General features: G+C 51.8%; 1 protein-coding gene across 4 annotated transcripts in view; it reads left to right on the top strand.

Moving 5' to 3' along the window:
• Positions 1–14,748, top strand: part of Dlg5 (discs large MAGUK scaffold protein 5) — a 104,724-nt gene that overhangs the window by 64,903 nt on the left and 25,073 nt on the right. For all 4 annotated transcript variants that reach the window (XM_048339124.1, XM_048339127.1, XM_048339126.1 and 1 more), the window contains exons 6-12: positions 1,956–2,215; positions 3,431–3,743; positions 8,408–8,592; positions 10,035–10,160; positions 12,942–13,074; positions 13,382–13,509; positions 14,348–14,523. In XM_048339124.1, the coding sequence (XP_048195081.1) occupies positions 1,956–2,215; positions 3,431–3,743; positions 8,408–8,592; positions 10,035–10,160; positions 12,942–13,074; positions 13,382–13,509; positions 14,348–14,523 (1,321 nt within the window). The remainder of the gene's footprint in view (positions 1–1,955; positions 2,216–3,430; positions 3,744–8,407; positions 8,593–10,034; positions 10,161–12,941; positions 13,075–13,381; positions 13,510–14,347; positions 14,524–14,748) is intronic.

Here is a 14,748-nt window from a genome sequence, read left to right as displayed (position 1 = left end):
TCTTCTAACATTTCCTTTTATTAACAAGGAAAAGAGTGCTGGGTACCAGTGGCTCATACCTGTAAACCTAGCCATTCGGGAGGCTGAGATCTGAGGATCAAGGTTCAAAGCCCAGTACCACTCTGTGAGGCTCATCTCCAATTAACCACCAAAAAGTAGTGTGAAGCTGTGGCTCAAGTGATAGAGCAACAGGCTTGATCTGAGGTCAAGTTCCTATACCATCACAGAGAGGAGGAGGAAGGGGAGGGGGAGGGGGAGGGGGAGGGGGAGGGGGAGGGGGAAGAAAAGAGAGAGGGAAAGGGGAACGACAGGTGGGTGGAGCCTGCTGTCTAAGATGGCCTGGCTCCTCGGAAGTCTGTGTTTCATGCCTAATCCTGAGTCTCCAGGGAAGGAGTTTATATCTCTGCTTCTGCGGTTCTTTTTCTCACTCGGGTGCTGTTTGTGTGGTGTTTGTGTGGCTAGCTCTCCCTCCAGAGGGACTATTCCACAGTCCCAAGCGATCTTGTGATAAGTCAGGGCCCACGCAGTGAGCCAGGTGGTGGCTGGGCCGATGGAGCTGCCGGGCCTAAGCCAGCCTTTCCGGTTCTGTCCTGTCATTTGAGAAATAAGGAAACTGAAACCACAGAAGCAGTGACTCACTGAGTGCTCAGGTCCCCCTGGGTGCTCGGAAAGCCGGTGGGTCCCCAGGCAGGTGCTTCACCTATCTTGTCCTCCCACCCCCAGCTTGAACAGCACCACTCCAAGTTCACCTTCATGTAGAGAGATACTCCTGGATGTTTTTCCACCTCACTTAGATTGCACCTTCCCTGTGAGTCTTGAGGCTGTGCCCCCTTCTCCCTGCCTCTGCTTGAACCTACTTACCTTTGGACACCAGCCACCAATGGCAGCTACTCTGCCCTAACTCTTCTTGCTGTTCCCAAGTACTCAGCGCACGCGCGCGTGTGTGTGTCCGAGGCCTCCTGCCCTCCCCACTGCCCTCAGTGCTCAGGGCTCTGCTTTGAGTGTGTCCACACTCAGGGAACCTCCCAGGTTTCATCTCCTGTGCGGCCCTCCACTCCACTGCTCAGGAGTCTCTCCTGCACGGTATCTCATTCTGTTTATTTCTTAAAATGTTTGCTCTGAAGTTCCTGGGCTTGGTCTGTCTCTCTGTGTGTCCATATCCTCCGATGAGGCTATGGGGCCCATATGGTGCCCTCTGCTCTCTTTCTGTCCCACCCATCTTCACCAGCACCTGGAACAACACTGGACCATTTGAGGGGTCCTGTGATTTGCTAGGAGGACACGGAAGCCTGTGTGGTTAAGGTTTATAACCGCAGGACATAAAGCAGAGTCAACAAAGGGGAGGGGATGTCAGGAGGGACAGAGTTCAGAGGAAGCTGAGTGCTAGCTCTGCGGGTCCTTGCCCTTGTCCCACTGGAGTCCCAGCACACAGTGTGATAGCACAGGACATCCCAGCCCCTGGGGAGGCCTGGGGAACATGGGGGCCTGAGCTTCTACCCAGGGCTGGTCACATAGGTACCAGCAGGTAGAGCTCATAGAAGAAGGCTGGTGTTCAGCGCAGTCCTATTGTACAGACTAGGTGCTGTGGGCAAGGCTCATCACTTAGGCCAATACTTGCATCAGCATAGAGAGCCATTCGCTGTCAGGCTCCTCCAGCAGGCCTTGCAAAGGACAGAGGTGAAGTACCAGGCCTGCCACCTGAGCTTTCCTTTGCAGAACACTGTTGGCCTGTTTGCTTTGTGGCAGTGGGGATTCTCTGTATAATAATATGTATCTAAGAAAGGATGACTGTGTACAAACCAGCCCAGTGTGACGGCAGGGCATAGGTCAGACTTGATGACCCCTTAGGGCCCAAGAGTGACCCTTTGCCTGCTCACCACCAGCACCCGCAGACCAAGAAGCAGAGGGCGAGGTTGGCCCCGCCCCTCGGTAAACAGGATTTCCCCTGACCCCAGGTACTAAAGCACAACGGGTCATCAGAGATCCTGAACAAGCTGTACGACACGGCCATGGACAAGCTGGAGGTAGTCAAGAAGGACTACGACGCCCTGCGGAAGCGGTACAGTGAGAAGGTCGCCATCCACAACTCCGACCTGAGCCGCCTGGAGCAGCTGGGGGAGGAGAACCAGCGCCTGCTGAAGCAGACAGAGATGCTGACCCAGCAGAGGGACACGGCCATTCAGCTCCAGCACCAGTGCGCCCTGTCACTGAGAAGGTAGGGGCCGAGGGCAGAGCTGGCTGCCCATGCTCAAAGGAGTGGCCTGAGAGCCATGGGGTCCTGCCTTTGTGAACCTGCCATTAGCTCTAGTGCTCCCAGCCATGGCTCAGAGAAGCAGCAGCTCGGTTCTTTTGCTTTTTCCCTCCCTCCCTCCCTCCCTCCCTCCCTCCCTCCCTCCCTCCCTCCCTCCCTCCCTCCCTCCCTCCCTCCCTTCCTCTTTTCTTTCTTTTATCCTTCCTTCCTTCCTTCCTTCCTTCCTTCCTTCCTTCCTTCCTTCCTTCCTTCCTTCCTTCCTTCCTCCCTCCCTCCCTCCCTCCCTCTCTCCCTCCCTTCTTTCTTTCTCTCTCTCTCCTTCCTGTCTTCTTTCTTTCTCTCTGTCTTTTATTGTGCTGGTACCAGGGCTTGAACTCAAGGCCTTTTGTTTTGCTCTGCTTTTTAACTCATAGCGAGTGCTCTACCACTTGATCCATGCCTCAAGTCCAGCTTTTTTTTGCTGTTTAATTGGCAGGGTTTTCTGATTGTGCTGGTTTCCAATCGAAATTCTTAGATCTCAGCTTCCTGTTAGCTAGGCTTATAGGTATGAGCCACCTGCACCCACCTTGTACTCATGCCTCTCTCTTTCAATCAGGAACATAGCTGTTTTTGGTATGTGATGGAGTCCCATCAGAATTGGTGTGGTCAGGCACACTTTGGGGAAATAGTGGACTAGAATGGCCAACTACTTGTGTATAAGGCCTCCTGGCCTGGAACAACTGAGCTAATAACCTCAGGACCTTGGCCCGAAGCCCATGTTGCAAGGCCATGTCCTCCCTATCTGTGAAACGAGGTGCTCAGAACAAATCATCATTAAGGCCACTTTTATCCCTATCCTGTGATTTTGGCATTGCTTTTGTTTTGTCTTGTTTTTTTTTTTTTTCCCTGCCCCAAAATAATGTAGCTTGACTGTGGGAGAAATGCACTGTTTTTTCTAGTAGAGCAGAGGGCATGCAGTCCTCAATTCAACTTCTGGCGTTTGTAAAAGGCTGAGAAAAATTCCAAGCCCAGGGCACTAGTACTCCGTGACCGCTCTCCCTTGGGGGTACAGAGAATGACCTCACCCGAAACTTCATGCTTGACTGTCCAGCACAGTGGAGCTGGCAGGAGGTAGCAGTGCAGGCCAACAGCTGCCTGCATCTCCCTCCCTCCCATGTCCTGGCTGCTTTCCTCCTCCAGGTTCGAGGCAATCCACCATGAGCTAAATAAGGCTACAGCCCAGAACAAGGACCTGCAGTGGGAGATGGAGCTGCTGCAGTCAGAGCTGACGGAGCTGAGGACCACACAGGTGAAGACGGCCAAGGAATCGGAGAAGTACAAAGAGGAGCGAGATGCTGTGTACAGCGAGTACAAGCTCATCATGAGCGAGCGTGACCAGGTCATCTCTGAGCTGGACAAGCTGCAGACTGAGGTGGAGCTGGCTGAGTCCAAGCTTAAGAGCAGCACATCTGAGAAGAAGGCAGCCAGTGAGGAGATGGAGGCCCTGCGGCAGGTAGGTGGCTGTTCAGCAGGGGAGGCAGCTGCAGAGGGCATGGGGCAGGGGAGACGGCCTGATAGGAGTGGGAGGGTTCTCCTTGTAGGTCCAGTGCCAGCTCAGGCCCAGGGTGCAGCCCTAGTTGGGCTTCTGGGGAGAGGTGGGAGGGAGGTCTAGCTGTGGTCCTACATGGCATGCCCAGATGTGGTCCTAGCCAAACCCACACTTAACGTAGTCATGGATTGTCTGTGCTGCGAGGCAGTGATACCTCAGACTCCCTCGTTGTGAAGACCCAAGTTCTCAGAACCATAGATCCACTGTCCTTGCAGGATCTGAAGAGCCATTCTTGGGAGCCTGGGGTTGTAGCTCAGCGATAGAGCATTTGTTGGGCATACACAAGGCCCTGGGTTCAAAAAAGCAGAGAAGTGCCCCCTCAGGGACCTTTCCCCCAGCTGTGCACCTCTGCTCTGGGAAGGGGTGCTCAGGCTCTTTCTGGGGAAGCTGTGCTGCTGGGCTGACCTGGAGGCCTTTCTCCTACAGCCTTGCCCCAGGGGCTCTGGGAGCTGGGTCATTCAGTAGCATTGGGACTGGGCCGTTTTGCTCCTACCCTAAGTGATGAGTATGTATGGACTGTTTTCTTTCTCCCTGCTTACTCCCACCTCCTTGCTGATGTTCCCTTCCATGTATGTCCATGTATTTCCATGAATGCCCAGCTGGGCATGGACAGCCATGGACACTTCCGTCTGTCCTGACTGCCAGTGGTGAGGCTCTGATTAGAGTTTGTAGACTTGATTAATAGTTCTTTACTCCTGCTGCTTTTTTTGGGAGGGAGGGGGGAGTCAGTCATGGGGCTTGAACTCAGAGCCTTGGCACAGTTCCAGAGCTCTTTTTGCTCAAGGCTAGTACTCTACAACGTTGAGCCCCAGCACCACTTCTGTCTGTCTGGTAGTTAATTGGAGATAAGAGTCTCATGCACTTTCCTGCCTGAGCTGGCTTCGAACCATGATCCTCAGATCTCAGCCTCCTGAGTAGTTAGGATTATAGGCGTGTGCTACCAGTGCCCAGCTTACCCCTACCACTTGATTCTTTATTTCTGTGCTGGTCAGTTAGAATGCAGCTTTCAAAAGTGGAAGAAAGCAAAGTGTTAAAGGTCAAGTATATGGGCAGGAACAGTGTGCACAGAATGCTTTTGCCAGATCACTCGGTGATGGGCCTGAGGCAGTGCTGATGGCTGGTGGGTGACCAGGCTGGCCTTCCCACAGGCAGTGGTTCCTTCGATGTGCAGGCAGTGGGGTCTCTGGAGGTGTGAGGAATAAAGGCCTCCATAGTCATGGGACCCTCTTTCCCCTCTTCTCTTCTGCTGCCTCAGTTTCCTCGTCTGCAAGGTGGAAAGGATAAGGATAGTGCATCTGCTTCACAGGGTAGATGTGACGGTCTACTGACGTGATGTAGATGATCATTGAGTATTGGCCCACACAAGATAGGAGTGGTGGGTGTCTCCCTTACTACCCTGTTAGGATATGAAACTATTTCTGTTGGGAAATGGACCAAATAATGGCAATCCCAGACATACAGGCTGAGTCCTCTCACACCCTTGGAAGTCACGTGAAGAGGAGCATCCGCTGTGGTAACCCTTCACTTGGTTTGGTTTGGTTTCATGGTACTGGGGGTTGAACTCAGGACATTGTTCATGCCACCCGAGTATTCTACTTGGATAAAAAAATTTATTATTATTAAAAAGGTGATATATAGAGGGGTCACAGTTATATCAGTCAGATAATGAGTACATTTCTTTTTGGACAGTGTCACTCCCTTACCTACTCTCTCCTTGTTTTTCCCTCTCATCCTCACCCACAAGTTGTATGGTTCATTTTCAACAAGTGTCTAGTATCACTGCTGCATTTGTTCACCCTTTGTCCCTCTATTTCTGTGTGGATGAATTTTTTTATGTCGGTTGTGGGCCTTGAACTCTGAGCCTGGGAGCTGTCCCTGAGCTCTTCAACTCAAGGTTAGTGTTCTACCACTTAAGCCACATCACCTCTTCAAGTTTTCTGGTGGTTCATTGGAGATAAGTGTCTCACAGACTTTCCTGTCCAGGCTGGCTTTGAACCATGATCCTCAGATCTCATCTTCCTGAGTAGCTATGATTACAGCTGTGAGCCACCAGTGCCTGGCTTGGATGAAAGTTTTGATTGAATCACTATGCAAAGTAACTTTTTATAATAAGTTAAGGTAATGTACTAGAAGTTGGTAAATGTTCTACATAAATCTTTGAGTCTTTTTCTCATCCTGGTCATTGATGATTACTTGTTGGGAGACAGGTCTAAATAAAGAAATCAGAGTAATGGGAAGAAAACTTTGGAAATGACTGAATCAGTCGCCACAGTGAAGGTCCTGGAATGTTGAATGTACAGCAAACCCTCTCAATGGGTTATTGAGCTTTTAAGAGTTACACGTGCAGACTGGAAAGTGTGGGGAGCACTGAGGACTGTGGCTAGCCCAATTCCTTGGGGTACTAACTTCCAGTATGACGTGTGGCTGGGGTACAGACCTTGCCGCCGGAAGGCAGCCACCACTCCCCTGGCACTTGGGCATGCCCTCAGCCTGGAGCTGGGCTCTGACCTGTGCAGGGGCTGCTGGCCAGGTATCAAGTCACCTGCCGGGCAGGAATCTTTCCCAGGCATTGTTCAGTCAGCAGGCAGGAGAGGAGAACCCCCACCCCCTACCCCACCCCTGCAGTTCCTGGAGCTAAAATCCTCAGTTCCTCTTATAGCCTTGGCTCCATGCACAAGACCACTTGCCATCAGCCAGAGGGGACGGTCTGTGGCCGGGGCCATCTTGTCTAGGAGGTATGGATGGAGAGGAGTCAGCTCTTGGGTCAGGAGTCAGCTGTAAGCTGTCCAGCTGGTTGAGCTCCCTCACCACTGAACGTCTTCAGTCTGTTCAGCCCTGACAGTGCAGCTTTGTGATTCTGGATTTTGTGCTTCTAACTGCTTTCCTGCCCTCTCTCTGCATTCCTCCTCCCATCACATCTCTACTTCTTGTGTTATCTTGAGTGGCTTGAGGCAAAGAAGGGGTAGACAGTGGCACTGAGGGGTGGGGGATCTGGCAGAGTCTTAGTTCTTCCCCAGCTCCCAGAGTGGGAACAGGAAGAGGCCCTGGGCAGAGCTTCTGGAGGTGGAGCTGGTATGGCAGGCAGCAAGGGAGGACAGGAGAAGCACCGGGTAGAGTCGGCTCTCCACTAAGGATGGTGCCTTGGTCACCTCACACCGGGGATCTTGAAGCTGTCATCGGCATCATTAAGGGATCGAAGAGATCACTTGGGGTCCCCTCAGCTCCTCACTTCCACTGTCCCTTCTAAGAAAGCTTCTCCCTCTCCTCACTTCCTGCTAAAGCTTCTAGGAAACATTGCATCGGGGTGAATTCATTTTGGAAATGAGTAGAGTATGCGCCACCGAATGCCCTAGTGCTGGCCTTTATTTGTATTTTACCTCCAGCCCCAAGGGGATTTGTCACTCAGAGCAAGGTGACAGTACCTTTAGGAAACCAAGTATTAGAAGTAGTTTGAACATACAACTATACATCCGTATACTATCAAACAGCATGTATGAATTCTTAAAATGTGACTGTTAGCATTTATTGTAATAAGTTTTTTCACTGAGTTAATACAAACAACTCCCTAACTAGTGTGTGTGTGTGTATGTGTATGTGTGTGCGTGAAAATAGCACAGTAAACACATGTTCCACCCTGCATAAAAAGCAAGGGAGACACAAACTGAAAACATGAGCCCTGATTTTGGAATATGAGAGGGCCAGATCCCTGCCCTGGTGCTGTTTTGGGGTCAGTCCACACTTTCTGTCCAGCTTCCTCCAGCTCTTCGTGACTATGCATTTGAGATGAGATGTGATCATAAGCTAACTCCCGGTTTCAACTGTCTCCTTGATCCTCTTGGACACTCAGTGGGAACCTTGGAGACCTTTTTAAGTTTTCCTGTGGCCTGCATGTCTCCTGAGCCTGGTCATTTGGGGCAGGGGTTTTACCCATGTGGATAGCAGAGCCGGAGTGGAGCTTGCTTGCAATAGAGTATGTTAACTTTGAGCCCCTATGTCATCTAGGACTGGCATAAGCGTTGTGGGACTTCAATCTAGGGATTCTGAGTGTTTGATTTGAAATATTAAAAAGCCTGGCAAGACACAATACTTGAGATTTCTGCTTTGTGAAGAGATGGTACAGTACCTCACCAGTAGAAGTACTGGTGGTATACTTGATCTTTGACAATTAGTGTGTGTGGTCCCTGTATTGCAGACATGGCGGGGCTGAGTTGACCAGCCCTTGCCCCCTTCCCTGCCTCGAGTCACTGCTCTGTCACAAGAGCTCTTTGGAATGATGCAGTGGGCTCTGTGTAAGACCTGAACCTGCTAAGTGGCTGGGTGGGGCCTGGACGAAGCATTCCACAGGAGGCATTCCACCCAGCCAAGGCTGTGGTTCTGCTCCAGGCTTATGTGGGGCTGGCAGAGTCTGCCTTGGGCCCTCACCTTGTGCCTGGGTACAGGAAGGGGTATGCTGGCCTGGACATCCATCCTGCCCTCCAGAGTGTGAGCCACACCCCTTCACCGGTAGGTGGGCACTTATGATGCAGAAGGCTCAGTTTCCTCCCCCTCTGCTTGCTCTTTGATCCCAGATCAAAGAAACGGTGACCATGGATGCTGGGAGAGCCAACAAGGAGGTGGAGGTCCTTCGAAAGCAGTGCAAGGCTCTGTGCCAGGAGCTGAAGGAAGCCCTCCAGGAGGCAGATGTGGCCAAGTGCCGGCGGGACTGGGCCTTCCAGGAGCGTGACAAGATTGTGGCAGAGCGCGACAGCATCCGGTACGGGTGCCCTCTGGCAGGCATGGGTTCACGTCTCCCTAGGATGCACTGAGGTCTCTTGGGAGGGTCAAAATTGTTTGCCAGTGGATCAAGGCAAGATGCAGGGGCCTCCGAGCATCACCCCCGTCTGAGGCTGCAGCCCTGACTCTTGTCTTTGTGTCCCATTTCCCTGTTGCTTCACCCTGGATGTCCCAAATGTGTGCTGTATCCCGTGAGGCTTCTGTAAAGTGACACAGAGCCAACCTCTTTATTTTTGAGGGTCTCTGATGAGGGCAACACACGGGAAATGGATTCTCTCCACAAGTTCAAGAGGTGCCTGTGTGCCAGGATCTTTAGATCTCTTGGGCATGGAGACCTTGGGCGAGGCTCTCCAGTGCAAGCTCTCCCTGGGAAGGATCTGGGGCAGCCTAGACCACCCCCCCACGCATGAACATGGCATCTAGAGCCTCTGGCGGGATGTGGGGGGCACTTGGGCAGAAGGAAGTTTCCCTGTAGCATTGAGCTAGAATTTGAAGGATGAGTGGGGCTTGTTCAGGTGGCGACCAGGGAGGGAGGAGGGTGGGGTGCTCAGGGCAGGAGTGCGGTGTGCCTGTGGCCTGGTCCTGTAGCTGCGAATCAGGAGAGAGGCCCAGGAGGTCCTTGGGGGAGAGCAAAGGGGTGTGGGTGTGCTTCAGGGCTGGGGCAGAACGGGGATTGTCATGTGTTTGTTGACATGGGTGGGCGGGCTATGGGGGCATTCTGGAAGACCCCTTGTGGCTATGCAGAGGAAAGACCAGCACTGGTCAAGAAGTGGAGGTGGCAGTGCTACGCAGATGGAGCTCCTTGTCCTCTAGGGAGCGATCCTGCCTGGGCTGTGTGTGGGGAGGGTGGGCATATCTGATTCTGGGGTGACAGAACACAGCCCCCTGTGCAATGAGGTCATGCATCCCCACTCCCTTTCTGGGTGGTGGAGGTGGCCCAGGGGTTTCCTCCTTAGAGCCCATTGTGTCTGTCCAGAGCTTTGGGCCACAGAGATGGGTGAGACTGAGGCCTAGCTGAAGGGCCTTCCAGCTTGGTGGGAGGATGGCTTTGGAAACCCCTGCATGTGTGCCATTGAGACAAGTGGGTGATGGAGCATAGGGTCCTACCAGGGGACTGGGACTTCTCTGTAGAGGAGGGCCCCTGTGCTCCTAGAGCTGTGTTAGAATAGTGTGTGCAGAGCAGGGCCTCACCCCCAGGCACATCAAGATGAGTGGCAGTCTTGGAGTCTGACACCTGGTGACCGGCGTGTCTCTCCCAGGCATGCAGTGGGAATGGACTGGGTGGGCTTGCCCTTTGACTCCCAGGTGCTCTGTGTAGGAGTGAGGGGATGTCAGCAGGGGCTTGGGACCAGGGAGACGGGCTGCCAGGCTGTTGGCTACCCTTACCCCTCATGGTGACTTTGCCTTTGCCTGCCCTACCAGGACTCTGTGCGACAACCTGAGACGGGAGCGGGACCGGGCCGTGAGTGAGCTGGCCGAGGCCCTACGCAGCCTGGATGACACTCGGAAGCAGAAGAACGATGTCAGCCGGGAGCTTAAGGAGCTCAAGTAGGCTCGGGTGGGCACCTGCCTGGGGTGGGCATGGGCCTAGAGCATGGCATCCTCCTTTCCTTCAGGCTGAGACAGCCCCAGGTGTATCGGGCTTGTTCCTGTGTGCACCCCTTTCCCCCTGTCCCTGCACTCCACCTCGCTGCCGGTCTGTGGGATGGGGCCGCATGCAATTTCCTTGTCAGTTAACTAGAAATTTACAGCAGATGGCACCAAGCCTGATAAGTTTATGAAGGCGGGGCAGGCACCACACACCAAGGCATAGGGGAAGGAAGGTCTCAGCTCCTAGGCAGTCCATTTGAGACAGGCATGCAGGTAGCGTCCACCTTTTACTCTACAAAGCGAGTCTGCTCTGTTTAAGGAAGGGCCCATGAGAGGCACTTGGGAAATGGCACAAAACTTGGCACAGACCAAGTTGCTGCCCTAGCAGTGGTCATAAGGCACCAGAGGACACAGATGAGTGACATCTTTCACACAGGAGCAGCAGCCCCCCCACTTCCTCTAACCCCTCTCCTCCCTGCTCTGCCTTTGCCTCATTCTGTAAGCACTCCCTAGACCAACAGTTTCATCTATTAAATAGTACCCACAGGTGGTGGAGCGGCAGTACTCCAAGGCGGATTTGAAGTTCAGGGCCACAGCGACAGACTCTCCCCCAGGGAGGAGGCTTTGGATCTGGCATATGGTAGAATCAAGGGTGGACTTGCTTTACAGGAAAAGCCTGGAGCCTCCAGGAAGGCACGGGATGGGGTTGGCTTCTTGCTTGAGCTAGAGTGGCCCACCTGTGGAAGCATAGGCGCCCTCCATGGTGAGACAGACAGCATCAGTGCCCAGCGTGGGCGTGCTGGCCTGTGGGCTGTGACTTCCGCCGTGTCTCAGGAGAATAAGGCTTGGAGCTGAGTAGTGTTCTCAAACTGACCAGCTGGAGCCCAGCTCAGGCAAAGATGCAGATCCGGGAATCTGTCCTCTTGAACAGAAACACAAGCAGATCACATGTGTGCCAAGAGCTCGTGGATGAACTGGATCTTCCTCAAAGTTAAACTTTGAAATTTTGATGATGATGAAATCTAGTTAATTGATGTGTGTGTGCGCACGCACACGTGCACGCACACTCATTCACATGTCTCTATTGGGGCTTGAACTCAGGGCCTTGACCATTCATTTGGCTTTTTTGCTCAAGGCTGGCATTCTACCATATGAGTCACACCTTCACTTCCAGCTTTTTTGGTTAATTGGAGATAAGAGTCTCTCAGATTTGCCTGCCCAGGTTGGCTTCAAACTGTGATCCTCAGTTCCTAGCCTCCAGAGTAGCTAGGATTACAGTCATGAGTCACTGGTACCTGGAAAAATTTATTGATTGAAAACATTTTTTTCTTTCTGGCAGAACTGAGATTTGAACGCAGGGCTTTGTACTTGCTATGCAGATGCTCTACCACTTGAACATCCCAAACCACCTGTGCATGTGTGTGTGCATGCGTGTGTGTGTGTGTGTGTGTGTGTGTGTGTGTGTGGTGTGTGTGTGTGTGTGTGTGTGTGTGTTTGTGCCAGTACTGGGTCTTGAACTCAAGGTATGGGCACTATCCCTTAGCTTTTTTTGTCAAGGCTACTTGAGTCACAGTTCCCAAACCACACCTCCAATTTAAGGTAGTATCTTAAGTTTTTGCTCAGAGCTGACCTCAGATTATAATCCTTCTGATCCCTGCTTCCTGAGTAGCTGGGATTACGGGCTTAAGCCTCCACTCCCAGCCTGGTTTTTATAACATCTTAATGGATTCTGTTATATCTGTGGATTTCTTAATGTAGCTGTAGAGCTCAGAGATATCTATATTTGTTTGGCAAGTGCTTAGAATGGAACCCAGAGCTTTGCCTATGTTAAGCACACGTTGAATACTGAGCCCTTGGTCTTTAGAGATAGGGTCTTGCTATGTAGCTCAGACTAGTCTCAAACTCAAAATCCTTCAGCCTTGGCCTCCTGAGGGCTGGAATTACAAGTATGCACCACCACACCCAGCTTCTTTCTAGCAGTTTTATAGTTATGTCGTATGTTTCAGTCAGTGACCTATTTTGAGTTAATTTGTACATGAGATAAGGTGTTTGTTTTTGCTGTGGATGAGTGCTACTTGGTTAGTAGAGGGCTTGGATTACTTGTGCACTTTTGTATGCTTGTTGGGCTATTTCTAGGTTTCTTGTTCTTTTTGTAGGTCGGTGGGTCTCCATGCCAGTCCTGTGCAGACTCCAGTACAGTTGCCTTATAGTAAATCTTAGGAAGGGGATTTCTTCCACTTCATTCTTCATTCTAGATAAATTCAGGGAGCATTCCTGGTAGCTTTCACCTATAGTTGTAGCTACTCAGGAGGCTAAGATCTGAGGATTAAAGTTTGAAGCCAGCTTAAGCAGTAAAGTTTATGAGACTCTTATCTCAACCACTAAATGGTGAGAAGTAGAAGTGTGCTCAAGCGATAGAACAGTAGCATTGAACAAAAAAGCTCAGAGACAATGCCCAGGCCCTAGATTCAAGCCCTAGGACTGGCATATGCACGTATGTACACACACATAAACCAAAACCAACCAACCAAACAAACAAACAAAAACCATAACTATAAAAATCCACTGATAATCCAAGCAGCCTTTGCCTGCCCCTCCAGGCATTTTGGGGAGCTGATGTGGAATGCCAGAGGGAAGGAGCTTTGCTTAGAGTTCATGAATAGCTGCTTTGGTTGGAGCTGTGACTTGATGGGGTGTTTTGTTTCCCACAGGGCCATACCACATTTTCTCTGTTCACAGGGAACAGATGGAATCCCAGCTGGAAAAGGAGGCCCGGTTCCGGCAGCTGATGGCCCACAGCTCCCATGACTCTGCTATCGACACGGATTCGATGGAGTGGGAAACAGAAGTGGTTGAGTTTGAAAGGGAAACGGTAAGCTGCTTTGGGTGGATTTACTTCCCTGCTGTCTTCCACATGAAGACTTTGTGGGGAAGAGAGGATGGCTCTGTGGCAGTGCCCCCATTTCATTGGTGTTACTCTGGGGGACAGGAATGCATTCTTGCCCTGTAGCCGCCCAGGTTGGTTTCCTGTGTCTCACATTAGTGCTGGCACAGGGCAGAGAGGCTGGGACAAGGCAGAGCCGTGGAGATGCTTAGCAGTGGCCAGAGAGGCCGAAGGCAGCTTCTATGAGTAAAGATGAAAGATAGCTTCTCATTGTCAAGTGCTGCTGTTTTGACAGGAGGATGTTGATCTGAAGGCACTTGGGTTTGACATGGCAGAGGGTGTGAATGAGCCTTGTTTCCCTGGGGACTGTGGCATATTTGTCACTAAAGTGGACAAAGGAAGCATTGCTGATGGTCGCTTAAGGTAAGAAGTGAAGAGACCCAGGCCTTGGGGAGGAGGGGAGAAGGGCAGGGTCCTCCAATTGGACCCAAAGGATCCCCAGGGAGCCCAGTGGCAGTGAAATGAGTGTGCCCCCAACATCTGGCGACTCACAGAGTCTATCCAAGGTGTCAGGCTTAACTGAGATGCTCTTTGAGGAAGTTGCCTCTCTAGTGTCTGAGAATCTGGCTTTTTTCTGGGTGCCAGGTATTGTCTTTTGCTTCTCTGACTGGGTGGCAAAAGGTTCAGTGGTAGGTGGTGGGAGCCTAGGGCAGCCCCTCTTCTGTCACTGCATGAAGTAAGAGAAATCTACACAACCTAGATGCTGGTAGCTAAGAATCTCAGTTCAAAGCCAGCCTGGGCAGGAAAGTCCACACGACTCCTCTATCTAGTTAACCGCTATAAAGCTAAAAGTGTAGATGTGACTCGAGTGGTAGAGTACCACCCCTGAGGGAAGAGGCTAAGTAAAAGTACAAGGCCCCGAGTTCAAGCCTTAGTATTGGTACTGAAAAATCAAATGGCTTACATAGTCTTACTGCTTGCAGAATACTGGTGTAAGCATTTTATTTACTAATTCATTGATCTTTACAGTCCCATGAGGCGGGTTCAGTTGTTATTGTCCTCATGTTACAGATGAGGACTCTGAATGCCCAGAGGGAACTAGGGTAGCACAGCTGCTAAATGACAGAGCCAGGATTTGAATCATGGTCTACAAGCACACTTGTCTTTGGCCTTTTGCCACCCCTCCCCACATGGGAGTGGCAGGGGCTACCATGGGCCGTAGAGTCTGTGTGGGCACTGACCTGGGTGTATCCTTCCTCAGGGTCAATGACTGGCTGCTGAGGATCAATGATGTGGACCTCATCAACAAGGACAAGAAGCAGGCTATCAAGGCTCTTCTCCACGGGGAGGGAGCCATCAACATGGTTGTGCGGCGCAGGAAGTCCCTGGGGGGGAAGGTGGTCACACCCTTGCACATCAACCTCAGTGGACAGAAAGGTAGTGGACCTACCTGCTGGTGTGGCGAGTGCCCTTCTGGTGGCGAGGGAGAGATGGCACAGGGGTATAGTACTGATGTCATTTTATTGCCGCCCCTGTGCTCTCCTGGCAGGAGACTGTCTGGGTTCTGATTGTCTTGTTCACCAGGCCTGGTGGGATGAGGCTCAGTGGAGGTGGCTGGGTGGGGTGCTGGGCTGAGTATACTGTGTGAGGTCAGTCAATAGA

Source organism: Perognathus longimembris, chromosome 2 (assembly GCF_023159225.1).
Source record: "Perognathus longimembris pacificus isolate PPM17 chromosome 2, ASM2315922v1, whole genome shotgun sequence".
Taxonomy (NCBI): domain Eukaryota; kingdom Metazoa; phylum Chordata; class Mammalia; order Rodentia; family Heteromyidae; genus Perognathus; species Perognathus longimembris.
Note: the sequence above shows the minus strand (reverse complement) of the source record. Positions and strands in the feature narration are given on the sequence as shown.